We start from the raw sequence: 14,274 nt of genomic DNA, 5'->3' as shown, positions 1-14,274 counted from the left end.
GAACAACCCCTTTTTGAATTAGCTGACCCCTCTAATCACCTGTTATCTCATAGTCTAGAGATGCAGACTATTCATTTATTTGCTCTCCAATATTTATAGATCATCTGTGTAACGCATGGATATGCTTGGTTTTAAAGATGGGAATTGGCCCAAAAGGATAAACTATTTAAATATATTTTCTTTGATTTATGATATATGAAAGATCTCTAAAAAAAACCTAAGGAAGGTATAATTGAAATGCTTAATTATAATGTTTTCAAGGAATACCCTGGTGAATCCGGTTCGTTTTCTAGTATGAGTGACCTCAATGATGGGAAAGAAACCAATGCAAGGTAAAAACAAAGTTTCTGATTGATAACATAAAATAAACCATCTTTGGTTTTGTTATCATTCCGTCTTCCTTATTTTTGATTTATTGTTCAGTAAAATGTGTTGACTGTCACAATGAGCCTTATGAGAATTACACAACAATTACCATGTTCAATAATCTTTATCTATGATATTTATTTTACCAGACTAACATAATTCATTATAGGACACTGTTTTTGATAGAGGAAAGATGTATATCTTTGTACCGTGTTAGCCAGTAGATAGAAAAATATTCAGAATTGAGAGTCCTCAGTGGTTGATACCTTTTAATGGCTAACTGAAAAGATGGTAACAAACTGCAAGCTTTCAAGACTACTCAGGTCTCTTCATCAGGCATTGACTAATACAAAATCTGAAGAGTCAATATTTTGCATTTTTTCTGTGCTGTGTTGTGCATAAATATTTGACTCTTCAGATTTTGTATTAGTCAATGCCTGATGAAGAGACCTGAGTAGTCTCAAAAGCTTGCACTGTCTTACCATCTTTTCAGTTAGCCATTAAAAGGTATCAACGACTGAGGACTCTCAATTCTGAATATTTTTCTATTTTTGATAGGACATTCTGATGCTTTTAAACCTTCAAACTTATGCATCTTTTCATTCTCTTTCCCATTTTTTCCACTCTTTTCTATTTTGTTTCACTCTACTTGTTTTCTTCCATATCTTTTTTATACATTTTCACTTCTGTACTTTTCTTCTTTCATAGCATATTTAGTAAGACTAGGATTTTTTAAATTACTTTATATCCTAACAGTAAGCATGTATGTAATATAAATTACTAATAGATCAGCCATCTTTGCTATGGATCATATGATGTTAATTCCCCACATCTGACAACATGCTGTATCAAAGTATAGAATTTGTTACCTACCTAGGCCTTCCTTCAGTATACATTTCATCATTAGTGACTCCATGTACATGCTCAGCCTGATATTCAAATATTCAAGGTGCAAGTATGGTTCAAGCAGTGGGCATGTGCTGTAAGAGAGCACCCTTATGATGACATGTATGTTACTCCTTGAGAAAGCCACCTAGCGAAACATATGTTGAAGTCCTTGGGTTTCTTATCCTGTGTTAATCCCTTTCATATGTTATGCCTGCTGATATTTTATCTATCCACTTAGAATTTTTTTTTATATTTAATGATCATGCTGCTATATCCACATACAGACTTATTAATTTCATTTTGGGAAGATAACATTGTTACTTTTATTATACCCACTCTCTATACATTTCACTGTGAAAATGTCCTTGAGTATGGCCTCCCTCCCCCATATATATATTTAAGTGTTTCTTTATTTTGATGTAATAATACAATTATACATTTTATTAAGAAAACCTTTTTGGTTTGTGGCTATACATGTTTATTGGTAAGATATTAAACATTTAGTTGAGTCAAGGTCATCGCAGAAAAAACATTGTGTACATGATGAATGGCACTTGATCTGGCATGTTGCTGAAGAAAGGGACTTATCCCCACAAAGCTTGATATGATTTATAAGTTATATTAAAAATAACATTATATTAAAATAAAAAGTAAATTCAAATACTTTACACTTTAATACCTGCAGCAGCGAAACTCCTATTAATAACTATTACTATATTCTTTAACTTCTGCCTCTCTTGTTTTCCTTTCTTTATTTCTCCCCTTTATTTTCTCTAGTTCCTCATAGTTATGTAAGCCGTGGAATGGGGTGGGCTCCCTAGGACACAGCGAAGCCGTGGACAAGGAAAGCAGTAAACATTAAATTTGTCAAATTAACTTTTCCTGTTAAACTCAGATTGATTACGCTTCCACCAACCAACAACACATGGTCAGAACTGACCGGAACCACTGTGTTGAGTCACCCAGTAGGGGCGGAAATTTTGACTATGTTACTATAATTTATCTAATTGTGCAGCCACCTAGTGCAGATTCTGAGCATTTACCTGGAAAACTGGAACAATCAAATGAATGCCAGGGATGGGTTATTGTGATGCAACACAGCAGCTTACAAACTTAATAAGATGACTCTTAACCGGCTAGGTAGAACCTAGTCATGGAATTATATACCGTCAGTTCATTTTAAGGATCATCTGAGTGCAATTGGCCACTCCTCAGATCACCTCTGTATACTTCGGTAGATCCCCTTTCATACTGTAGTCTATGTAAATTTCTACAGACTCAGCAAGCTGATGGGCACCGATGCATTCAAGTGCCTATTCTTTGCCTGTCTGAGTTTTGCGACAAACTAACTGTGTGCTTGCACGCTCCCACAGTTATCCGTGCAATGGGGCCAAGCTCAAGATTTACTGACCTGTGTCTAGTCGCTCTGATGCTGCAGATATGAGCCCGTCAGGACGACAGCTGTTTGAACAAGGAATAATGCATTTCTAACTGGTGTATGGTACCATGGCTGACTTTCTGGAGGGCCTTGCGGGTGTGTCATGGATGTCGGATCCTGGGGATTTCAGCTCCGTGGATGGCTCACTACAGAGACATCACACATCCTCCTTCCAGATCGCACCAAGCTTTCTCAAGATGGCCACCGAACCAACCCTTCCTGTCAGGCACTTCTTCCAAAAAGCTTTTCCTGCCCCCAGGCCTGGGGCTGTTTGTTTCTGTCCAAACTGTAGTTCAAACCAGCAGAACAGAGTCCATTTAGCATAACAACAGTCATTGACAACAGAATCGCTATTTTTATTTCTCCTCACAGAACTGGGGTCACTGCCGTCATCAACCAGTTGCAAGGGAAACAGCTGCCTTTAGTGGATGGTGATTAGTACAGCAGGCAATAATATAGTAAATTCTACATTACTAACAAAACAGAACAGCACCTGCAAAATAAATGCAAATGGTTAATGGTAGATGACAGTCAGCGGCATATTCCCCCATCACCTCGCAGTTACACTCTGTCAAGGTTTTCTTCCATATAACCATACCATTTCTCTCAGATATAATCTCCAAAACTTGAATTGGAAAACAGGTTCTAATATTGACCTCAAGGCTCAGTAGTTCACAGTTTTGTGAGTTGATGGTGGTTTAAAATGCTTTAAATTAATACAAACCCTGGATGAATGGATGTTTCCATTAATATTTTATAAGTTATGGTAAGAACAATTGGATAATTTTTTATTTCTTTTTTATACATAGCGATCAACATATTTTGAAGAGCAATTCAGACTTATCACTGCATGCAAGTTCAGAGGAGTCAATATATTCAACATTGGAGGAAAGCAATATTCCATTGAGTTTAAAAAAATATTCCAATGAAGACATAAAAAGACATTCATTCCAGAATACCACATTACAAAATGATGGCATCAATCACCAAAACAAATCAGAGTCTCAAAATCATAATTCATCATCACAAGAAGAGCACTCAATCACACCATATGCATGCTTCTATGAGCCATACGCTACTTTGAATAAAGCCGGCTGGTTGGAAAAACTTTCCCCTCACAGGTGAGCTTCATCTTCTTATATTTTAAGGTATTCAGCATTATAAATACGCTGGTAATATTAACCTCTTAGTTACCACCAATACATCTTTTTGCTGACTTGTGATGTAGAATCATGCAATGCTAGATATGGAATGGACCGCCTGGGTCATCTGGTCCAAACCCCTGTTCAAAGCAGAATTCACTAACTCATCCCAGACAGATGTCTGTCGAGCCTCTCATATAAGTGTCTAGCATCTCCTGACAAGGGACAATCCAGCAGCTGTCGGCTGTAAACTACAGCTGACAACTTGCTGCATCAGCCATGATCAGAGTTGACACCTAATTTGGTTGTTTAACCCCTTAAATCCTGCTGTCAAAGGTGACTACAGCATCTAGATGGTTAACAGAGAGTAGGGGCTCCCTCTTTATCTCCATTGGCACCCTGAGATCATTGTCTCAAATTTTTTCTTCTCTGTGGGCATGTGGTAGTTCTTATTGGTGTAAATCTCCAGACTGAAGTCCTCCTGCTGCAACCGGACTAGTTTTGGAAGATGTGGTCCTGATGTTTGCCATGACAATTCATGGCTAAATAATGACCTTAGAGTTTGACGGCTTTAGTTGACTGTTCAGAAATTATCAAAATTTAAACCTTTTCATTCCTGTCATGCTACTTTGCATTAATTCTTGAAAAGCACCCAAAAAGTTAATAAACTACTCGATACCGATTTTGAATACGTTGAGGGGTGCAGATTTTAAAATGGTATCACTTTTGGGGGTTTTCCAATATATAGGACCCCCAAAGTCAATTCAAAACAGAACAGGTCCTTAAAAAGTGTGTTTTGTAAATTTCCTTAGAAAAAAATATGAAAAATGACTGCTACATTTTTAAACCTTCTAAAATGCTAACAAAATAAAACAATATTTTACAATTGGTGCTGATGTAAAACAGACATGAGGGAAATGTCAATTATTTATGCTTATGTGTGGTGTGACTATCTGGATTAAAGGCATAATCATTCAAAGTTTGAAAATTGCAAATTTTTTAAAATTTGTGTAAAATTTCTGACATTTTTATAAATAAATGTAAAACACATCAACCTAAATTTACCATTATCATAAAGTACAATGTGTTACAAAAAAAGATTTAAAAATCAATAGGATAATCCAGTCGGTGCACTGTTATTGCCGTTGTCACAGATGGACAGCAAAATTTTACAAGTTTCACAAGTTACCAACAATGGCTAATCAGAAGCTAAGCTCGCATCAGAGTCAGGGAGCTGTAATATGTTGTTAAGGGTTTAATTTAATTTTAATTTAAAAATACCATAGACAATATTTACATCTTCTAGGAAAATGTTCTATGGACAGATGAAATCAAACTAGAGCTCTCCCAGTGCAGACAAGCATTATGTTTATAGAATGAATGAAGTCAATGAAGAAAAGGGAACTCTATAGTGAAACATGGTGGAGGATTCATAATGCCTTAGGTCTCCAACACTGTCAAAGCCTGAACAAATCAGATGATATAGGAAGACTATCACCCAAAGCACATATCTAAAAGTACACTATAATGGATAAGAAAGAAAAATAGTCTGTTTAAACTGGTCAGTAATGAGTCCTGAATAGTGTTGAGCGATACCGTTCGATACCCAAAAATATCGTATCGGATGGTATCGCCCGATACGAAAAAAATATCGGGTATCGCCGATTCCGATACCGGAAGTCCCATTCAAGTCAATGGGACTTCCGGTATCGGAATTAAAAAAAAGCCCTTTATTTCCTTGTTGGCTGATTCTACATAATTGAAAACAAATAAGAATCATGTAGAATGTATTGTGGGAGGTGGAGGAGACATTAAAAGCATAGTGGTTTATTCAAATCACATGGCATAGCATTAATTCCAATTTTTTTTTTCAGTACGTTCGGAGTTAAAAAGATATTGACTATGTTAACCTTTTTTATATTTTGTCAGATATGTATGTTTCACAACTTCCATGCTCTTCACGTTCTTTTGTACTTCTCCCACACTTTCTCCTTCATGATCCGCAGCAGTAGCATTTTTTTCACCAACTTTTTCTTCACCTTATTCACCTTCTTCTTCTTCATCTTCTTCCCATTAATTTTTTTTTCCATTCTTCATATTCTTCTTATTCAGCTATTATCAATTTTAATATGCTATTTCTTCATCTTCTTCCTATTCTTCTTTGTCTTCATTTTCTTATGGTGACAGGCATTCCTGTAGTACTTATCTATAAAAGTTATAAGATTACACCTTACGTTCTGCCTGTCACTAAAGATTTACAACAGGATTTGTCCGCGTTCAGTTTGGCCTGCAGCAGCAGGCATTTTCCAGGGGCACCACGAGGAGGAATGGACTCACCCCCATTTCCTGCTTAGTCTTCTTCTGCTTATAATTTTGATTTCTTCTATGCTGATTTTTAGTCTTATGCTTAATGTTCTTCTGCTTTCTGTTCTTCTGCTTTTGCTTCTTCTGCTTCTTGTTCTTCTGTCTTTTGTTCTGTATCTTGGTGGTTGTCTTCATGTTCTTTGTCCTCTTGGTCTTATTATTTAGGGTCATATTTCTGGTCTTCTTTGGTGTGGTCTTCAGGGTCGTCGTCATCAGGGTCGTCGTCATGGAGATCAATAAGGATTACCAAAGACAATTTCAAAAAGCTTGATCTTGGAAATGTAGCAGAAGGTACAAGAAGGCTGAGAAACTGGCGAGAACCAGCAGACAGTGCTGGCACCCGGATGGGTAGCAGAAGGAACAAGAGCCAATGGCACTACCGAGGACCAACTGATGGTGCTGGACCACAGTTACTAAGCAGAAGGTACCTGTGCTAAAAAGCACTACCAAGGACCAGCTGACGGTGCTGGACCTCAGATACCGAGATGGAGGCACCTAGGCCAAAGGCTGTGGCGAGAACCAGCAGACAGTGCTGACACCCGGATGGGTAGCAGAAGGAACAAGAGCCAATGGCACTTCTGAGGACCAACTGACGGTGCTGGACCACGGTTACTAAGCAGAAGGTACCTGTGCTAAAAAGCACTACCAAGGACCAGCTGACGGTGCTGGACTTCGGATACCGAGATGGAGGCACCTAGGCCAAAGGCTCTGGCGAGAACCAGCAGACAGTGCTGGAACCCGGGTGGGTAGCAGAAGGTACCCATTCAAAGCAAAGTAGCCAGGCCGCAAGCCGGCCGCAGTTACCGAAACCCACAGTCCTACAGGGGGTCCATGTCCCATTGGCACTACGGATCCAGCCTTCAGTGCCAGTTCCCGCAGCCCACATAGGAGTCACCTAAACTGCAGGCACCGTAGAGTCGGCTAACCCGGCCGCAAGACGACAGGACAACGGACTGGTGGCATAGTGACCTTGACACTACCCGGAAACAGCAGGCGTGCTGAAAACAGGCTGGGCAACAGGGAGTACCCGTGCCAAAGACACTGCCGAGAACCAGCTGACGGTGCTGGAACCCAGATGGGTAGCAAAAGCTACAAGAGCCAATGGCACTACCGAGGAACAGCTGACGGTGCTGGACCACGGTTACTAGGCAGGAGGTGCCTGTGCTAGAAAGCACTACCAAGGACCAGCTGACGGTGCTGGACCTCGGATACCGAGATGGAGGCACCTAGGCCAAAGGCTCTGGCAAGAACCAGCTGACAGTGCTGGAACCCGGGTGGATAGCAGAAGGTACCCATTCAAAGCAAAGTAGCCAGGCCGCAAGCCGGCCACAGTTACCGAAACCCACAGTCCTACAGGGGGTCCATGTCCGATTGGCACTACGGATCCAGCCTTCAGTACCAGTTCCCGCAGCCCACATAGGAGTCACCTAAACTGCAGGCACCGTAGAGTCGGCTAACCCGGCCGCAAGATGACAGGACAACGAATTGGTGGCATAGTGACCTTGACACTACCCGGAAACAGCAGGCGTGCTGAAAACAGGCTGGGCAACAGGGAGTACCCATGCTAAAGACACTGCCGAGAACCAGCTGACGGTGCTGGAACCCAGATGGGTAGCAAAAGCTACAAGAGCCAATGGCACTACCGAGGAACAGCTGACGGTGCTGGACCACGGTTACTAGGCAGGAGGTACCTGTGCTAGAAAGCACTACCAAGGACCAGCTGATGGTGCTGGACCTCGGATACCGAGATGGAGGCACCTAGGCCAAAGGCTCTGGCGAGAACCAGCAGACAGTGCTGGAACCCGGGAGGGTAGCAGAAGGTACCCATTCAAAGCAAAGTAGCCAGGCCGCAAGCCGGCCGCAGTTACCGAAACCCACAGTCCTACAGGGGGTCCATGTCCCATTGGCACTACGGATCCAGCCTTCAGTGCCAGTTCCCGCAGCCCACATAGGAGTCACCTAAACTGCAGGCACCATAGAGTCGGCTAACCCGGCCGCAAGACGACAGGACAACGGATTGGTGGCATAGTGACCTTGACACTACCCGGAAACAGCAGGCGTGCTGGAACCAGGCTGGGCAACAGGGAGTCCCCGTGCCAAAGACACTGCCGAGCACCAACTGGCGTTGTTGGAGCCCAGGGACAATCATGGTGTAGGCCGAGGCCTACTTGGTGGTAGTTTTAGATTGTTTGTAGGCTACAACAGACTGTCAACGTGCTCCAATTAGGCATCTGTCTCCACTCTGTTTCCAGGATTTCACGTGACCACCAACACCGCCAGTTTAGGTGTACAGCAGCCGTCTGCCCAATCCACACGTGTTCCTGTGTTACTGGGATTCTGTAATGTCAGCAGATCCCCTGATGTGTGTCTGCCACTGTCTCCTGCTCTGTCCACATTCCCACCGCTTGCAGTGGGAAGGTGGACAGCGCAGGAGACAGTGGCAGACACATATTGGGGGATCTGCTGACGTTACAGAACCCCAGTAACACAGGAACACGTGTGGAATGCGTGGACGGCAACTGTGAGCAGGAACTGGCGGTGTTGGAGGTCAGGGGAAATACTAGAGATAGAGTGGAGACAGAGGCCAAATCAGAGAATGTTTAAATCTGAAGTAGTTACAATTTGGAGGCAGCAGCAGTTTGCCCTCCACACAGCAGGGGATCAGCTGACGTTACCGAACCCCACTTTCACATGAACGAGTGTGTTTTTCTGTGTGGACAGCACTTCCGAGCACCAACTGGCGTTGTTGGAGCCCAGGGACAATCATGGTGCAGGCCGAGGCCTATTAGGAGCCAGGTGTAAAGCTGAGGTATTTTGACTTTGGAGGGAGCAGGACACTTTGCCCTCCACACAGCAGGGGATCAGCCGACATTACCGACCCCCACTTTCACATGAACGAGTGTGTTTTTCTGTGTGGACAGCACTTCCGAGCACCAATTAGCGTTGTTGGAACCCAGGGACAATCATGGTGCAGGCCGAGGCCTACTAGGAGCCAGGTATAAAGCTGAGGTATTTTGACTTTGGAGGGAGCAGGACACTTTGCCCTCCACACAGCAGGGGATCAGCTGACGTTACCGAACCCCACTTTCACATGAACGAATGTGTTTTTCTGTGTGGACAGCACTTCCGAGCAACAACTGACGATGTTGGAGCCCAGGGATAGTCATTTTGTAGGCTGAGGCCTACTTGGAGGCAGTTTAAGATAAGACGTTGTTTGAATTTGGAGGCAGCAGCAGTTTGCCCTCCACACAACAAGGGATCAGCTGACATTACTGACCCCCACTTTCACAGGAACGAGTGTGTTTTTCTGTGTGGACAGCACTTCCGAGCACCAACTAGTGTTGTTGGAGCCCGGGGAGAACCAGGGTGCAGGTCGAGGCCTACTTGGTGGCAGTTTTAGATTGTTTGTAGGCTACAACAGACTGTCAATGTGCTCCAATTAGGCATCTGTCTCCACTCTGTTTCCAGGATTTCACGTGACCACCAACACCGCCAGTTTATGCGTACAGTAGCCGTCTGCCCAATCCACACGTGTTCCTGTGTTACTGGTGTTCTGTAATGTCAGCAGATCCCCTGATGTTTGTCTGCCAATGTCTCCTGCTCTGTCCACATTCCCACCACTTGCAGTGGGAAGGTGGACAGCGCAGGAGACAGTGCCGGACACACATTGGGGGATCAGCTCACGTTACAGAACACCAGGAACACAGGAACAAGTGTGGAATGCGTGGACGGCAACTGTGAGCAGGAACTGGCGGTGTTGGAGGTCAGGGGAAATACTAGAGACAGAGTGGAGACAGAGGCCAAATCAGAGAATGTTTAAATCTGAAGTAGTTACAATTTGGAGGCAGCAGCAGTTTGCCCTCCACACAGCAGGGGATCAGCTGACGTTACCGAACCCCACTTTCACATGAACGAGTGTTTTGTCTGTGCGGACAGCACTTCTGAGCACCAACTGGCGTTGTTGGAGCCCAGGGAAAATCAGGTAGTAGGCCGAGGCCTACTTGGAGCCAGGTGTAAATCTGAGGTTGTTTGACTGTGGAGGGAGCAGGATACTTTGCCATACACACAGCAGGGGATCAACTGACGTTACCGAACCCCACTTTCACATGAACGAGTGTTTTGTCTGTGCGGACAGCACTTCTGAGCACCAACTGGCGGTGTCAGAGCCCAGGGAAAATCAGGTAGTAGGCCGAGGCCTACTTGGTGGCAGTTTGCGATTGTTTCTAGACTACTACTAACTGTCAACGTACTCCAATTAGGCCTCTGTCTTCACTCTGTTTCGAGTATTTCCTCTGGCTTCCAACCACGCCAGTTGCTGCTCTGAAATGCCGTCTGCACAACCCACACTTGTTCCTGTGTTACTGGGGTTCTGTGACAGCAGCTTCTCCCTAGAGGTCAGTCAGGCAATGTCTCCTGCTCTGTCCACATTTCCACTACAAGTAGTGGGAATGTAGACAAAGCAGGAGACATTGCCGTGCTCAACTCTGGAGATGAGCAGATGTTACAGGACCCAGGTACCACAGGAACAAGTGTGGATTGTGCAGACGGCACTTGAGAGCAGAAACAGGTGGTGTTGTAGGCCGGAGGAAATACTCAAAACAGAGTGGAGACAGAGGGCAAATCAGAGAACATATTAAATCAGAGGTAGTCAGAAGTTGTAGGCAGCAGGAGAGTTTGCCGTACACACAGCAGGGGATCAGCTGACGTTACTGAACCCCACTTACACATGAGCGAGTGTTTTGTCTGTGCGGACAGCACTTCTGAGCATTAACTGGCGGTGTCGGAGCCCAGGGAAAATCAGGTAGTAGGCCGAGGCCTACTTGGAGCCAGGTGTAAATCTGAGGTTGTTTGACTGTGGAGGGAGCAGGACACTTTGCCATACACACAGCAGGGGATCAGCTGACGTTTCCGAACCCCACTTACACATGAGCGAGTGTTTTGTCTGTTCGGACAGCACTTCTGAGCAACAACGGGCGTTGCTGTAGTCCAGGAAATAAAGTTCAGGTCATAGAAACATGAACACAACAGGAGACCTGGATCCTGTTGCCAGCCAATTATTTATTCTGGAAGAGGACTGGCAAATTCAGGTGAGATCCAGGCCTTGTTCATTTTCACAAAAGTAAGCCAGTCAACATTATCGGCGGATAGTCGCGTGCGACGGTCTGTTACCACACCACCTGCAGCACTAAAGACACGTTCCGATAATACACTGGCAGCAGGGCAAGCCAGCACCTCCAATGCATACTGGCTAAGCTCTGGCCATGTATCCAGCTTAGAGACCCAATACTTGAACGGGGAAGAGCCGTCTGGCAGAACACTAACAGGGCACGACAAGTAGTCTGTCACCATCTGACGGAAACGTTGCCTCCTGCTGACTGGAGCCGTCTGTGATGGTGTAGCCGTTTGTGGCGGTCCCACAAAACTTTTCCACATTTGGGCCATACTGGCCTTGCCTTGTCCTGCGGCACTGCCTCTGCTACCTCTTTGTGCAGAGCTTCCTCCACTGCCTCTACCCACATGGCTGCTTTGAAAAGCACTACCAGCAACTCTTGTGGGGGGAATGGAGAACATGATGGCCTGCACAAGTGTTTCTTGGTACTCCCGCATTCTTCGCTCCCGGTTCAACTGTGGTATGAGGCTTTGTAAGTTGTCCCGGTAGCGAGGATCTAGGAGGGTGTACACCCAATAATCAGCCGTGTGGAGAATGTTGGCGATGCGGCGGTCATTTAACAAGCACTGCAGCATGAAATCAACCGTGTGCTGCAGACTGCCAACTGGACTGGAAACGCTGTCCCCAGCTTGAGGCAGCATCTCTGCCTGCTCAGCATCACCCCACCCTCGCTGTACACACTGACTACTAGAGCCTTGTGTACCTCCCTCCTCTGAAGAGATGTGTTCCTCCTCCTCCATTGACTCCTCGTCATCCTCCTCACTAAGTGTCCCCTGCCTGGGCCTTTGTGTGGAAGCATGTTGCGCAGACTTGCCAGAAGCAGATGGCATTTCTGACTGCTCATCCTCGACCTCTTCAAAAACCTCCTCACTTAGTGCTTGTAAGGTTTTTTGAAGCAGACAGATGAGGGGGACAGTCATGCTGATTAGTGCATCATCTGCACTGGCCATCCGCGTGGAGTCATCGAAGGCACGCAAAACTTGGCAGATGTCCCTCATAGTGGCCCACTCAGTGGTGGTGAAGTGTGTCCGGCGCACAGTGCAACTTGTTTGCGCCTGATGCAGCTGGTACTCCATTACTACTGCCTGCTGCTCACACAACCGCTCCAACATATGTAACATTGAATTCCACCTGGTGGGGAGGTCACATATGATGCGATGTTCTGGCAGGCGGAATCGGCATTGCAGAGATGCAATGCGCGATCTTGCCATGCTGGAACGCCACAAGTGAGCACACTCTAGGCGAACCTTGTGCAGCAGTGCATCAAGATCCGGATAGTCCCTCAGAAAGCTCTGCACGACCAAATTGAGCATGTGTGCCAGACATGGTATGTGAGTGAGGTTGCCTAGGCCCAGAGCTGCCACTAGATGTCGGCCATTGTCACTCACTACCAAACCTGGCTGGAGATTCGCTGGCACAAACCACACATCGCTCTCCTGCTTGATGGCATTCCAGAGCTCCTGTGCTGTGTGGCTCCGATTCCCCAAAGAAATTAATTTAAGGACGGCCTGTTGACGTTTGGCCACACCTGTGCTCATATCTGGCCTAACAGGCTCACGCAGTGCTGATTCCGAGGAACTAGAGTAGGAGGAGGACTCAATATGTACAGACTGCATTCCTGCAATCCTTGGAGTTGGCAGAATTCGTACAGAGCCACTCTCCAGATCTGTACCCGGCTCCACAACATTGACCCAATGGGCAGTGAGGGAAAGGTATCGTCCCTGTCCATGGCTACTGGTCCACGCATCGGTGGTCAGGTGGACCTTGCTACTGACGGCATTTAGTAGCGCATTTTTAATTTTTCCCTCCACATGCTTTTGCAGGGCAGGGACAGCTTGCCTGCTGAAATAAAAGCGGCTGGGCACATTGTATTGTGGAACTGCCAATAACATAAAGTTCCGGAAGGTGTCAGTCTCCACCAGCCTGAATGACAGCATCTCAAGGGCCAGTAGTTTGGCAATGCCGGCATTCAGAGCCAGTGCTCGGGGATGGTTTGCCGAGTATGGCCGCTTTTTCTCCCATGCCTGTGCTACCGATTGCTGGTGAGTGGCCTGGGAGTGTGCTGATGACTGTGAACGTGGTTCAGTGGGTGGAATTTCACTGGGTCCTGGACAACAGTGGCAGTGGTTCTTCCATGGCGTTCCAGTGAGGAAGCCGAACCAGCTTTGTGTGAGCTGGAGGAAGAGGCCCCAACACGAGCTGAAGAGGTGGTAGGTGCTGCTGAAGGTTGGCCTACATCTTCAGTGTGTCTGTGTAACTCCACCTCGTGCTTGGTACGCACATGTTTCAACATATTTGTGGTATTGAGGTTGGTCACATTTTTCCCTCGTTTCACTCTCTGATGACACAGCTTGCATTTGAAAAAGCAAATGTCATCTGCAACTGTGTCAAAAAAAGACCACGCACTGCAAGTCCTGGGAGCGCCCGTTTTGTGTTTTGGAAGAGGATTGCTTCTCACGGGTGCCAAAGTGGAGGCTACAGGCAACCATGTCTGCCCCCGCCCTCTCCCTCCTCTTTTGGCCGTTCGGGGAATCTCTTCCTCAGAGCTGCTCCCACCACCTTCCTGTGGCTGACGCCATGATGGGTCAAGGACCTCATCATCTCCACTCCCCTCTTCAAGCACCGGCTGGTCCTGGGTTGTCTCGCCAGCACCGTACGCACCAGAAATTGGCAACTGAGTCTCATCATCATCAGATGAGCACTGAGGTGTGCTGACAATAGGCACTGGCCCACCCGCCTCTTCAGATTCAGAGGGACAAAGCAGTTGCGCATCACTGCATACTCCCTCTTCTTCACGCTCTAGAATGCTGCTTGGCTGGCCTCCTCTTTCCAAGCCAACAGATTCTGAGAACAGAAGTAAAGATTGAGATGGCTCCTGTCCAGGGCTCTCAGACTGCCTGGGCAAT

At 45.7% G+C, this 14,274-nt stretch overlaps 1 protein-coding gene across 3 annotated transcripts in view; it reads left to right on the top strand.

Moving 5' to 3' along the window:
• ARAP2 (ArfGAP with RhoGAP domain, ankyrin repeat and PH domain 2) overlaps positions 1–14,274 on the top strand; it is a 453,511-nt gene that overhangs the window by 47,949 nt on the left and 391,288 nt on the right. For all 3 annotated transcript variants that reach the window (XM_073574724.1, XM_073574725.1, XM_073574723.1), the window contains exons 5-6: positions 262–332; positions 3,502–3,813. In XM_073574724.1, the coding sequence (XP_073430825.1) occupies positions 262–332; positions 3,502–3,813 (383 nt within the window). The remainder of the gene's footprint in view (positions 1–261; positions 333–3,501; positions 3,814–14,274) is intronic.

Source organism: Dendrobates tinctorius, unplaced genomic scaffold (assembly GCF_039654945.1).
Source record: "Dendrobates tinctorius isolate UK_male_01 unplaced genomic scaffold, ASM3965494v1 ptg000039l, whole genome shotgun sequence".
Lineage (NCBI taxonomy): Eukaryota > Metazoa > Chordata > Amphibia > Anura > Dendrobatidae > Dendrobates > Dendrobates tinctorius.
Note: the sequence above shows the minus strand (reverse complement) of the source record. Positions and strands in the feature narration are given on the sequence as shown.